A 13,922-nucleotide genomic window follows, 5' to 3' on the forward strand; every position below is an offset into this window, starting at 1 on the left:
TGACATAGTATATAGCATAATGAATAGGCTGACCAATATAATGTTATTGAATCTTAACTTAATAATAATAATAAACCATTTGAATATATTACCCTCATATACTGTATAGATATGATTGTTTGAAATATACTGTACTGAGATATTCCACTAAATGTATATACAGCTCACTTACAGCATTTCATAATAGTTTCATTCATTCTTGATATTTTAGGTGAAAGGTGATACGGTTTATTCTTATACTGTGATTAAAATTATATTTACAAATTGAAGGATATCATTGTGTGATTAAAAGGTGTTTTATATTAAATGGGTATTTTTTTCTACTAATTACTTACTACTAGTTACGTTTTATCTCTTCGCCTCAAACGTTCGACCATGCCGGCACATTACCTTATAACCAAGTCTCGAAATTTCGGTATATTTATGACAAGCACTTCGGGCGTTTGGCAATCTTAATCCACTATCCCGAAGGATATTTGTACTAGCCCCAATTCTCCAAACCAACGTTAGGCTACGACTTGAACACTTACTACATGCAATGAACGCTATAGCCATTAAACTTCAGTACAGTGACATACACACAGAAGACACCTGATGTGCAAGCAAACAGCTCATCAATGTCTGTATTTGGAAGGAACTTGCAACAACTGTAATATTGAAAATCATAATTTTTACTTACTTTTTAGAATAAAGTCACAACAATATAACTGCGATATATAGACATGTGCATTACGGTGAAAATGCTGAGAGCTTCACGACCGATCCTGACGTACGTACGTCCGTCCGTACGCAACGCTCATTGACCTCCTCCAGAAGCCAGTTTTGTCAGCAACCTGATCACTACTAGTTTCCGCGTCAACTATTTTATGCATGAAAACTGTTTGTGTATGCAGTGTATACACATTACGTAGTTGTAAATTACATAAAATGTGCTGGAATATGTGTGTACAGATGGGCAAATGATGCCAGTTGTATAAACAGTTTTGTGTTGAAATAATTTCTTTTGAGACCGTCCCTTAGAAACAGTATGCCATTATACATGCCTAACACCTGCTTCCGTTTCAAGCCAAACATCAATCGCATGTTCAGGCGTAAACTGACACTATTTACGCACGATATGAGTGTCATGCGCCAGCGCTGAGACCATGAATGAACTTATAACCTGGAATGGCCACTAACCACAGCGAAGCTTCCATGCCATAGCAATTAGGACTTTCGTTAACAATCATAAAATAAACCTTTACCTTATGTTACCCCCGAGTCCCATGGGTTATGGCTGCTACCGGGGTGGTTGCCTTTAGGGCTGCAGAAATGAGGCCGAGCACATATTAGTCAAACAGCTCAATTGGCAGATATAGCAATCAAGTTGTAGGACGTACGTTTCTACATAGGTTACGGGTACGCATGTAGACATTTAGTGTGCGGTTAGGTGTTTGTACTATGGAACGCTGATTTGATAAATTTTTCAGGGATACCTATTTTTTCCGCGCAACACTTACCTTATTTAATTCATAACACAACAGCCAAAGCTTTTTTGGGCAATACCAAAAAAAGTGAGCAAAAACCCAAACCTAAGCACATTTTTAGCAAATGGAAGACGGTCGAATATGCAATTCTGTGCATGTAGCTGTATCTACGTGGGCCGTACGTGTCGCGCAATATGTATACATTACGTTAGGGTACGTGTAGTCGCAGATTGATTGTAACGATCGTTGAAGACAGCAGAAGGTATTTACCTAATTATTACCATGAGGCTGATTTTGCTCGCAATATTTTAAGAGGAATTAAAGATATGTACAGAACTGATTGTGAGGATAATGTTGTTAGTGTTTTGTACATTGACCTAGTGGAAACAAATTGTACTATCCCATCGTGCTTCTAATTGTATACTGGCACTAGCCCGAGTATGTGTTGAACTAGCTTGTCGGACTAGCGGGCTTACGTATTGGTCGATCCCTCCAAAGATATTACTGCACCTGGATATCCGAGTGATGACCCCAGTTTCTTAAAGTTGTTATAACTTTGAGTGTTCTAGGTTTATTGAATAGGAAGACATGCTTTGAAATTATTCCAAAACTGACGAAACATCGGATTTTTGCCCGAACACATCTTCTGCTTTTATAAATCGTTTTTAGTATAGTTCGTAAGGGACACTAAGCTACTTCGTGAAAGAACTAAATACAATATGCTGCGTCATATAACATCCAAGTTTGAACTATGGCGGGAAGTCCGTTTAGTCTGGAATGACTGCAATTCCGAGGTACGGGGTACTTGCAGTATATATGCTTCTAAAATGCGGATTTTTAAATTGACAAAATAAATCGGAAATCTTCATTTGACATTGGTAACAGAAATGTCCATATATCGTGAAAACAGTGTTCGTAGTTAAGGGAGAAATAGGAAAGTAAGAGGGGGAGGGGACGTTCGGTGAGGGGGAGACGGACGGATAGAATGGAGGGACGTAGAAAAGGGGGAGGGGTGGCAGGCGAAGAGGGGCGGGCCAGAGTGGACTGGAATAGAGGAAGGGAGTTGGAAAGTGGTGGGAAGGGTATTGCTCGGAACGAAACCGATCGCTGTTCGAAAATTGTCTATGCGGTACACGTTTTTTTTTCTTTTTCTTATCAATGCCCAATCTTTACGTATAAGAAAGGGAATTTGAGAGAAGGTAAATATCACTGTGTAAAGTAGGTGTTGGCTACGTTTTATTACTGAAAGAGATAATTTAGGGTGGTGGAGCACTGAGGCCGTTAATATTAGAACGCAAAGCAGAATACTACATATGGGTTACAGTTATCTAAATAGTTACGTCACGCCTTTATGTCGCGAAGTAGTCCAAACCAATTACCGGCTCCCGACACGAATACAGGCAAAAACAAATAAGAAGAAAGACTATGAATACATATAAACAAAGAAAGCGATTCCAAGGTTAGCATTCAAATATGAATTTATTTCAACAATAAAGCATAACCGAAACATACAGTTAACCGGCTTGGTACCGTCCTACAGCATCGACTTTTAATCAGACTCCACTGGTTATGTTCATCCAGAAGCCAGTCCATTCCAAAAGATCCAGCGATCCTTCAGTCCCACGGTAGTCGTGATGTGTAAACTATTTAGAAAGTTAACAACGGGAAAAATGAAAAAAAAACCCATAAAATTAAAACTAATTATCCATAATTGAATACAAAATGTAAACGGTTTTACAGTAACGTATAGCCTAATAGAAAGTGTTTTTTAAAATCAAAGTGATTCTTAAACGAAAGATGACAGTATATTACGGTGTGATCGGTTCCGAATAGGAAACAAAAAGCACAACCTAACAACAAGCATCCTATCGCTTCCCACATCCTCTCCTCCCCCTCCACCAACTAGAAAAATAGTCTTTCTTTATGACGAAACCTAGACAAGGTGGATGTCAAATGTTCTTTTATTATTATGTTTGGTCATTGAATCTTGATAATTTTTACCTAGCCCTTTAACTAATTCAGATTAGAATTCAAAGATATGATAAGAATTCCATCATTGAATGGATGATCTGCAAAAAAAAAACTCCTAAAAGGCCTAAGATATCAGGCGCTCCCAACATTTGTATCAGAATGACGATGTATACAAGAAAGTGTGCCCACACTGACAGGGCCTAATCGACGTTAAGCTACCAATATAGTCAAGAATTTTGATGGAAATTCTGCGTTAGTTTAACTTAGTGTCTGGCCGGCTAGACTCTTGATTAGTTTGTACTGTGATTAAGTGGAAACCGTCAATCAGTATAAACTGAAGTTTGTTAAAACACCGTAACACATGTTAAGGCCCGGTCACACTATACCGATTTTTTATCGGAATACTATCCGATTTTCCCAGAGGTATCGAAACAGCCAGTTTTTCGTTCGGGTCTTCTAGCCACAGTGATAAAGGACCTGATTAGTAGAATCCCTCTTCATTCACCTCTGGTCCTTCCATATAAGTTCAGCCCCTACCTATAAAATCATGTGTAAAAGTAACTTGACCTGCAGTTTGATCCTAGCAGGGTCTTCGTCAGGTGCTAAATGACAAGCCTCGTCATTAGCCTCTGAAGAAGATCCTGCTAGGATCGAAACGTCAGGCCAACTTACTTTATCACATTCTCTCACACAGGCTCTCTAGTGGATAAGCAGTTTGCTAACAGTTTTATTTTATTTAAAAAAACTCTTTATTGACCTATAAAACCAGTCAGTTCAATTTTCGAATAGACCCAACCCCACATTTGAAGTAGCGAATTGTCGAACCTTTTCTTTTACATATTGTGACATCATGTGTCGAGCCTCTTCTATACTTTATGTATGGCAAACGCTTGGAGCGTTTGTGTCTTAGACAATAACGTTGACCGTTGACAGGTATACATTCTGCCAACGTCCAACCGGAAACTTAAATGTCAGTTTGTGCCATTTAACATACACAAAATGTAAAAAAAATAAGTTGCTCTTGATATATGAATACGATCAGAGAGGAAGAAATATTCTTAGAATATTCTTTCCATGGTAAACACAGTGGACACTAGGCAGTTATACTTTTTTTATAGTAAAAGTTAGAGAACTTTAAATAATAAAGGTCAAAGAAATAAGTTATTTCAAATTATTTAAGTCAATGGACTACATGCAGGCATATGTTAGTCAAAATTTCGTAGGAAAGCTTCCCAATCCTCCTCCATGACCTAAACATATATATCAATAGAAACTTATAAATAAATAGGTAAATAAATAAACTTAATTAATTAATTAAATAATTAATAAATGGAAAAGAAAGGATAAAATAATAGGTAATTCTTTCAAAAAATGTTCACCTTATTGTACACTTCAAAATCGTCAAGATCGCTGATCTCCGTGGGTAACATATCGTAAGCCTCTGCCTGAAACAAACAAAGGGGGGGGGGGTGAAAGAGAAAAGAAATAAAAACAGAAATCGGTCAATCAGGCAGAAATTGCAAATGTTAACAAATGCAATCAAACTGCTCAAATATATATTAATAAGGTAATATACAGAGCCTTTTTGGTATTAGTTTGAGGAGTATCCAACAATGTGTACATGGTTCGGTCAAAGGTCACAATACAATATAGCGCAATATATATGCTTCCATACTATCAATGGCTATTAAAGGAAACTCGCATCACTGATGAGAAGGGTTTCAACATTTTGGTACACTTCCAACACCAATACACAATTGCGACGCATGGAGTGGAGGTGGGGTGGGGAACAGATTGGGGAGGGGGTTGGGGAGAGGTATTGAGAGGGGTATTGTGGAGGGGATGGTGAATGGGGAGAAAGTGGGGAGGGTGTGGTAACGGAGAGTGGAGCGTTATATCTAATCATCAAGACGAGTAATCCCCACAATCGGACTCGAGTTGTCTCTCAGCTGCAAGATTGAAATGCTCTTCCCGTTTAATAGGAGCCACTTATCCGATTCACAAACATTTTAAGAATTTTTTCAAATTTGTGTCTGCTAAATCGGTAAATTGGTGATTAGGTAAATAATATGAGGTACCGTTTCTAGAAGTAAATCCGATGAATTACATATATAATATACAAGTCGAACGTTTTTACGGTTATAGAGTTTATTCTAAGGAATCTGCTTTGCTAAAATGACGTCACTCACCTCATAAATTTCCTCAAGTCCAACTTCCTGGTCACCGTTCACATCAAGTAGTCCGAAATTCTGTTTTTTTTAAAAAAAGATTACAATCATTAATATCATTTGTATTGTCTGTTACAAATAAAAAACGTAACATTTTCTGTGACCTCGAATACCTTGTTCACAGTGCCATACAAATTTGGCGTGGAAAAGTGATGTTGAATGTCATCACAGGGTGCAATGTTGTATATATGAAGCTATAGATTTAAAGATATCTTGAAGGAAATTATTTTGAAAAACAGAACAGCAATAGAAACTACGGAAGCGAATAAAACTGCAAGCACACAAAAACAAATGTCTCCGTGTCATCGAAGTTTTTTTCTCGTTATTTCGAAAAGTTACTCATTTGTTGTTGTTATGGCATTTATACCCTTCCGTAAGCAACAATATTAGCACTCTTTATTTATTTATTTTTGTGTGTGCTTGTTTTATGATATATGAACCCATAAATTGTGCTTTAAATCAGTTTTATGACTATGCATTAAAGAAACCCCTTCTCTTTGATTTATGTAACTTGTATATGATGTTTGATACTGAAGTTCCATATGAGTGTGGTTCATTACTTTGATTAGGTAAAGTTTATTTCAAATATTGAGAAAAATGTCCATGGTTTCCAACACACTCTTTGTGTGTGATTATTTAACAACTTGGTTAAACTTTGTAAATGCATCTGCATGGCAACAGCAGAGTAAAATCGTGACGGTATATAATACACTATACATGCGGAAATATCCACACAATTAACTGCAATGTATAGTTAGGACACCAAGAGGAACGCTTTCTTAGTGAGATGAACTTCTTATACGGTGTCCAGTAAGCGATTGGTTCGACGAAAAGAGTTCACATATGTGCAATATGCACAATTTTATTTGTCTTCATTTATTATAATAAAGAGCCAAAAACTCACCAGCAAAAACGGAACATCGAAGACATCCAAACACATTGTTGGGTCAGAACGTACGGTAGTTCCTGCAGTAAGCATATACAATTATAATTATTGGCGTTTTAAACGCAAGACTCCCATAGCAAAAAGAGGGCTGTGGTGGGGGAGGGAGGCGGATGCTCGTTGACATCTAAAAGTTGAAATGCTAACAGTTACTCTTCGTCTCAATATTTGTATTCTTTGGTTTTTTAAATATCTCATGTTGGTTGTCAGAATAATTTTTAATTAAGCATAAAATGAACAACACCAATTCATAAACGAGGTAGCAAAGGAAAATGAGAAGGAAGGAGGGAGATAGATAGATAGATAGATAGATAGATAGATCTATAGATAGATAGATAGATAGATAGATAGATCTATAGATCTATAGATAGATAGATAGATAGATAGATAGATCTATAGATAGATAGATAGATAGATAGATAGATAGATAGATAGATAGATAGATAGATAGATAGATAGATAGATAGATAGATAGATAGATAGATAGATAGATAGATAGATAGATAGATAGATAGATAGATAGATAGATAGATAGATAGATAGATAGATAGATAGATAGATAGATAGATAGATAGATAGATAGATAGATAGATAGATAGATAGATAGATAGATAGATAGATAGATAGATAGATAGATAGATAGATAGATAGATAGATAGATAGATAGATAGATAGATAGATAGATAGATAGATAGATAGATAGATAGATAGATAGATAGATAGATAGATAGATAGATAGATAGATAGATAGATAGATAGATAGATAGATAGATAGATAGATAGATAGATAGATAGATAGATAGATAGATAGATAGATAGATAGATAGATAGATAGATAGATAGATAGATAGATAGATAGATAGATAGATAGATAGATAGATAGATAGATAGATAGATAGATAGATAGATAGATAGATAGATAGATAGATAGATAGATAGATAGATAGATAGATAGATAGATAGATAGATAGATAGATAGATAGATAGATAGATAGATAGATAGATAGATAGATAGATAGATAGATAGATAGATAGATAGATAGATAGATAGATAGATAGATAGATAGATAGATAGATAGATAGATAGATAGATAGATAGATAGATAGATAGATAGATAGATAGATAGATAGATAGATAAGATCTATTAATATATAAATCAAGAGTTTGATATCATAAAGAAAAAAACATGACCAAAAAGGAACACACACGCAAACACACAGAAGAACGAAAGGTTGTCTTCCTTACCTGCTAAGGCCAAAAGGAGGAGGAAACTCAGTGCATACTTCATCTTGTTCTTCTCTGGAAATACCAACTTTATCTAACGAGTCAATATCTTTTTAGATGGAGTGAAGACCAACCAAATGAACGGTGGAAACCAGCCTGCTTGTTTTTCACAGTTCTGGAAGAGTGAACACCAGGCGATTCCTCGCCTCGGTGAATATTTTAGACCCGTTTATCGGCTAATATAACCAGTAACTTTATTCCACTCATCACGCCATCTATACAATGCCACGTTATATTTGATCCCCAGGCCTCATATTCAGCATATTTTACAGAAAACGGCAGATATACCTTTTAGGCTTGAAATCTAAGATGTTTCTTTATTGCATATTTAAATTAAAAACAGCTTCGGGTCCATCTTAAAAATCTGAAAATATATCGTGTTTATATGAGCTGTGTAAGAAATGTATTAAATAAATCTATGTACGGCAAATTTAACAGAATCAAATAAAATCGAAAATGGATCGATTATTTATTGAGATTTGGCTACGTAATATCGCGTGCTAGGTTATTCAAATTGAAAATCATATTTTAAATGTTGTTCACACTGTTGAGTATATCACGCAGATGAAGCAGTGAGTTGAACTGAGCGGTGAAGTAAGTTATACGGGTGGGGCACGTAAGTTGTTTCCCCCAGTAGAGTTTGGTGTAATTATCATAAAGGGGCGTGTCTAACGACGTTCTACGCGAAAGCGCACTCAAATCTTACTACCAAGCCTCGTTTACGATGTAACCATGCTTCGTTGAATGGAGGTGTAGAATTAACGTGTAATATGTACGTATTCATACTTCAGAGTCAATGGGGTATTGAAACATGGTCACGCACTATTGAAACTGATTTTACTATAATTTGAGATTAACTCCAGACTCAAAAATTGCAGAGAATTTTGTTGAAATATTATAGATTTGAAATAAGTATTGAAATAAAAATAAGTACTAGATTTATAACTTGCCTAGGAGGTTACTGTGATACACGTTACAGTCATCGCCAAATTGAAAATTCTAGTTTAGAACACGGGCCGAGGAAGTGGGGGTGGGGGGGGGTAATCTATTTATTTGAACCCCAATATGGGTTGACTTACCAGTCAGTACACCCCAGGAAAAAAATCCAGTTTAGTGACCGGAAATTGGTGACTAGTTTCGACTGGTACCAGTTAGTTTCTCCTGGGCAGATGGAATACGTTACTTGGAGTTACAAGCTATCAACCTAACCCAGCCCAACAATTTCTGCCTGTTTTTGTATTCTCGACTGTAGATGCCAATTAAGCTCTATATAGCCAACACCGAAGAACACACTCTTCCACGACCCTGCACGAATGCACGTTGCAGTCATTGCAAAATTTATAATTCTTCGTTGCTCAACAATACCACACCATCAAATGCAGATCAAAGTTTGTTTTATCATAAATCTGCAGAGGCGTATCCAGGATTTTCTAACCCGGGGGGGGCGAATTACTATCTAAGCGGAGCGCCACCATCAGTTGGCCCGCAGCGTACAAGAAAATTTCTGGTTTTGATACCACCCAGATCACCGGAAATGGCACTTCTCGGGCTTAAAAATGACCAACCAGTTGTACACTTTTTGCCTGAGAACCAAGTATTTCCCAATAGTTTTTTTTTCCATCCATAACCTTTTTGAAGATTGTCACCAGTCACAAATCATGTTCGACCTCATTGCATGTCCTGTGGATCATTGCTTTTGTAGGTGATTCTACGTCGCGGCCCACAATATCCGTCAGGCCCACTTTTCAAGGTTCCAAGCCCATTATTTGTTCAGAATTTGGAAATTCACATTTCTCGTGAATAAACTCACTTCAAAACATACCCATAATGTTGCACAAAATTTCATCTATGGACAACCAATATAGAAAAACCTCCCTCAACCCCTAACAGACCGGTCAAAATTGCACGAGTAGAGGGAACTGTGATGAAGAATGTTGGTCAGAATTTTTCTAAAATTCAGACACAGTTAATTTATTGGTGTAGAAATAGTAACCTCTTATAACGGCTATTATAAAACTTGGTTGAAGGAAATGACCGTACGGACCGTACGGTACACGATGGCATGCGATATAATAACCGATGCTTGCTTATATGATAATGACACGTGTTGAGCGCGCGCGGAGCGCGCGAAAAATGTTGGTTATATTTTTTCGGGCAAGTCGGACAGTTTTCAGGCTGTTCATCCTGGAACGCCAATTTCATGCTCACTGATATGATGTGATATCTGCTGTTTGCTTCAAAATTCGAACAGGCGGGTAGCGAGGAATTTGCCAAGGGAGGAGCGAAGCCTGTAGGCAAATTATCTAAGCGTAGCGCCACCATAACTTGGCGCGAAGCGTACAAGAAAATTTTGGCCGAACATGCCTCCCATATCGCTGGAAATGGCACTACCCAGTACCATTTGTTGGCGCGAAGCGTACAAGTAAATTTTGGCCGAAAATGCCTCCCAGATCGCTGGAAACGACACTTCCGAGGCCTTGTAAGTTGCATCTAAGCACTTTCTATTTTGAAATTACTAGCGATATCATAAAAAATAATATGCTGAAGGTAGGGGGGGGGGGTCGGTCGCCTCCTTCCCGAAATGCGTCATGTTCCCCGACGACACGGTCGAGTTCGAGACCAGCCACAGTTGGTTTCATAGCACAATTCTACAATTGTTTAATGCGTATATACACACACGGGTTATGATAGACCATATATAGTATATATTTAGATCATGAGTGAGAGAGGAAAATGGAAACGTCAAAAATAGAGTTGTCGGTGTAAGGGCTAGGGTGAGGCAAACGCCCCTTCCGAAATCCTTGATCCGTCACTGGCTACCCTGTGTATATAATAGGGACCAGCGCTGTAATGATGTCACTGTTCCTCTTTCTCTTCCCGGTGTCTTGGCGTTTTACTTCTACTCCCTCTTTTTTCTCCTTTTTCTTTTTTTCTTCTTTTTCTTTTCCCTTCCTTCCTCTCCTCCTCCTCTTTTTTCCCCTCTTTTTTCCTTTTCTCTTTTTTTTCTCTCCTCTTTTTCTTACCCGGGGGGCGCGCGCCCCCCACGCCCCCCCTGGATACGCGCCTGATCTGACAACGGTCAATCGTCATACTTCTGTTAATTCTGTTAATGTACAAATTTATAACAACCTGTAATCGTGAAAATGCAGCTAGGCTGTCCCCGGTATCCCGCTCCGCCATTTCAGTAACACTGTGTATGTTACAGGTACCCAGACCTATAGTATTTACCATGGCATGCATACAGATACACGCACGATGGTGTTACACATTACACTCTAAAAACTGAAGTGCTAATTTAGTAGCTCCAACACGGTGCTAGTCATCAATTAGCACTTTAAGAGCTAGTATCTCAACCTTCAAGTGTTAAATAACTTGCACCATACCAAAGTGCTATCGCCGCAGTTGTGACGCACTGCACTTGTTAAGTGCTGAAAGTTTCGTATTAACTTTTGATTGGCTGAAGGCGGTGACGTCAGTAACATGCAACAACGCTATTGGTTATAACCAAATAGTTGCATATCGCATCGCTAGACGTGACAGCTGACGAACGTTCCACCGGCAGACGTAAGTTTCTGAATTGAAATCTGTGAATATTCTCCAGAGTAAGGAATATTTGAAAGCTGATATGGCGACCTTTCATGAAATTTGAGTGATCATTCATGTTTTCAATAACCTAGCTTTGCTGATGACGTCGGGAATTTCCTTGAAATAATACCTCTGTCGACGTCTTAGTGATGGTAGCCTACCACTTATTTCATAGGTCTATTCACGTATGTAAATGCCCAATGGGCTCTGATATAACATTAGGCTATGCCAAGTTTATGATTGGGCGTATATAGGCCTAGCCTACCTCCTTATTGTAACATTTATAAGGCCTAACTTTATGGCCGCAAATGGCGATTCGATTGAGGTGTACTACTGGTACTACAGTCTACTGCGTTTGCACAAGTGGCCATCACAGAGTCTTAACGTATAAGAGAGGCAGGCCCAATGCAATAAGTATTGGTATTGGTTTATATGCCAATGCCTAAAGAATATGAGCCGATGGCCGCTAGACGACCACAAGAGAACGTTTTGGACGGCCTGTCACTCCATATTACGCTTTAAATTTGTGGTAGCCTAGCCTAGGTCTAACATTATTGTGGTAACAGGCCTAACGTTGTGTTGTTAATGTTACTTTGCAGTGTAAGGTCTGTGTGTGATTGCCGACTACAAAATGAAGTAGCCTACAAAGTACAAGTACAAACCATACTTCACAGTCATACATTATTCAGGTTTAAGGAAAAATTAAAGTAAATGTAAACATAAAATAATGATCAGAGTAATTGTATACATCCTTTTCTTATTTGACCTTCATAGTGTTTCCCATATTTCATGCATCGCTTAATGTTGTGTACCCTAATGTTTGCCTTGTTTGCACCTATCAAGGAAGGCCTACTATAAGTATCTTTTTCTTTTGAAATGATGACTCCCAATGTAAATATGCTTCATTTAAGATGTTCTGTCATGAAAAGTGAAAGACTATAGGTAGGCTTAATTTTCCAATTAATTTGAAACTAATTTCGGTGAAACTTTAAACATGTTTTTTTTTATACTGTTTATAGACTCAAGCTTTTGCAGAAAAATGAAAGAAACCTGACATGTTTTGGGATTCATTGCATGTTTTCTTGTTCTATACTTTTACTTGTAGATTTTGCAAGACTTTGAGCAGATGTATGGAGATCAGGTCGCCAATAACTTTTTGATGAAATGGGAGGGTACATTCCCGCTTCATTTGGAGCATGTACTCACCAACTCAGCTCTGCGGGACCTTCAGTTTGAATTTGAAGAAACAGAAAAGTCTGAGGGTATGTTTCAAAAAAGTGCTAACATTTTGTAGTCATGTGACTCTCATTGTGCAAGTTCAGTCAAGTTTTCTGTAGTGAATATTTGGTATGTTAGCTCTTTAAAAGACTGCTATAGGTGAAATCATGTACAGAAAAGTGGCAATGCTATTAACAGTTTTTCTGGTACCCAACTTTCTTTAAACATACATGGAAGAAATGAATGAAAGTGGTTAAGCTAAAACTGAATTACATTCCAATCTAGATTTTGAAGAAGACTTAAGTTCTGACACCATAGAAGCTGGTGGGAGCTTATGTGATTGGTGGGCATCTACCTGTCTAACGATAGTTCATTAAGTGGTATTATCTCCTGCAGTCTTATGTGAATTTTCAAGTACTGAAGCTAACTTGGCTAAACTGATCCATGGGAGGGGACCCATCACGAATGTATCCAAAAATTGAGGTCAAAGATCATTTAAGTGTTAATTCAGGCTGCAGCGTGTGAATCAAAAATAGCCAGATCATTATCAGATTGCTCGCAAATTGTTGAAATCAGTGGATTAAAACTTGTATCCAGATTTCAGATCAAAGGTTATAACTATTGGGTCTAAATTTGTAGCCAGTTCTTAGGCCCATTCACTAAAATTGATTAAGCTGGCAATCCTGTTCACTTTTGCTTTAATTCCAGCTGTGGAGTAAGGGTAAACTGAAGGAAATTTGTTTCTTGAGCTACGTACTGTTAAAGCGCTGTGGGTGGAGGGGTGTGTTATTATTCTAGAAACATTCTAGAACCAATGTTGTAAGTCTGGTGGTGTAGGTTGGACCTGTATAGCCACTTGCTTGGTTCATTCATCGATACAAGTTACTGTACCACTTGATGCCTTAGTTTCCTCCATCCACAGTGCATTCAATAAGCAAAAGTATTAATTTCCTGGCCTAACCAATTTCAATTATAGAAGAATCCCAGAAATCCTTCAGTCTTCCACCATATTTATTTTAGTGACTTTGAAAAGACCTATGACTGTGAAATTGACATAGGCCTATGTAATTGGGTTCAGTGGACATAAAGTATATCAGAATAATGTTTTTTTTAATTTTTTTGGGCATGCAGTGCCTATGTGTAATTTGTATATTGCAATTTCTGGAGCAAGTAGTAGGAACAAACAATTACTAACTGACACGTCACACTATTTTGTTGACATATAC

At 37.6% G+C, this 13,922-nt stretch overlaps 1 protein-coding gene across 1 annotated transcript; it reads right to left on the reverse strand.

The window, feature by feature from the left end:
* Positions 1 to 2,918: 2,918 nt before the first annotated feature.
* On the reverse strand, positions 2,919 to 8,014 carry LOC139960106 (uncharacterized). The gene is made up of 5 exons (XM_071958211.1): positions 7,855 to 8,014; positions 6,570 to 6,631; positions 5,627 to 5,686; positions 4,817 to 4,882; positions 2,919 to 3,109 (listed from the first exon to the last, which is right to left on the reverse strand). The coding sequence occupies exons 1-5, from the start codon at positions 7,895 to 7,897 to the stop codon at positions 3,020 to 3,022; spliced, it is 321 nt and encodes a 106-aa protein (XP_071814312.1). The 5' UTR covers positions 7,898 to 8,014; the 3' UTR covers positions 2,919 to 3,019.
* Positions 8,015 to 13,922: the final 5,908 nt, after the last annotated feature.

Source organism: Apostichopus japonicus, chromosome 19, assembly GCF_037975245.1.
Source record: "Apostichopus japonicus isolate 1M-3 chromosome 19, ASM3797524v1, whole genome shotgun sequence".
NCBI classification, from domain to species: Eukaryota; Metazoa; Echinodermata; class Holothuroidea; order Aspidochirotida; family Stichopodidae; genus Apostichopus; species Apostichopus japonicus.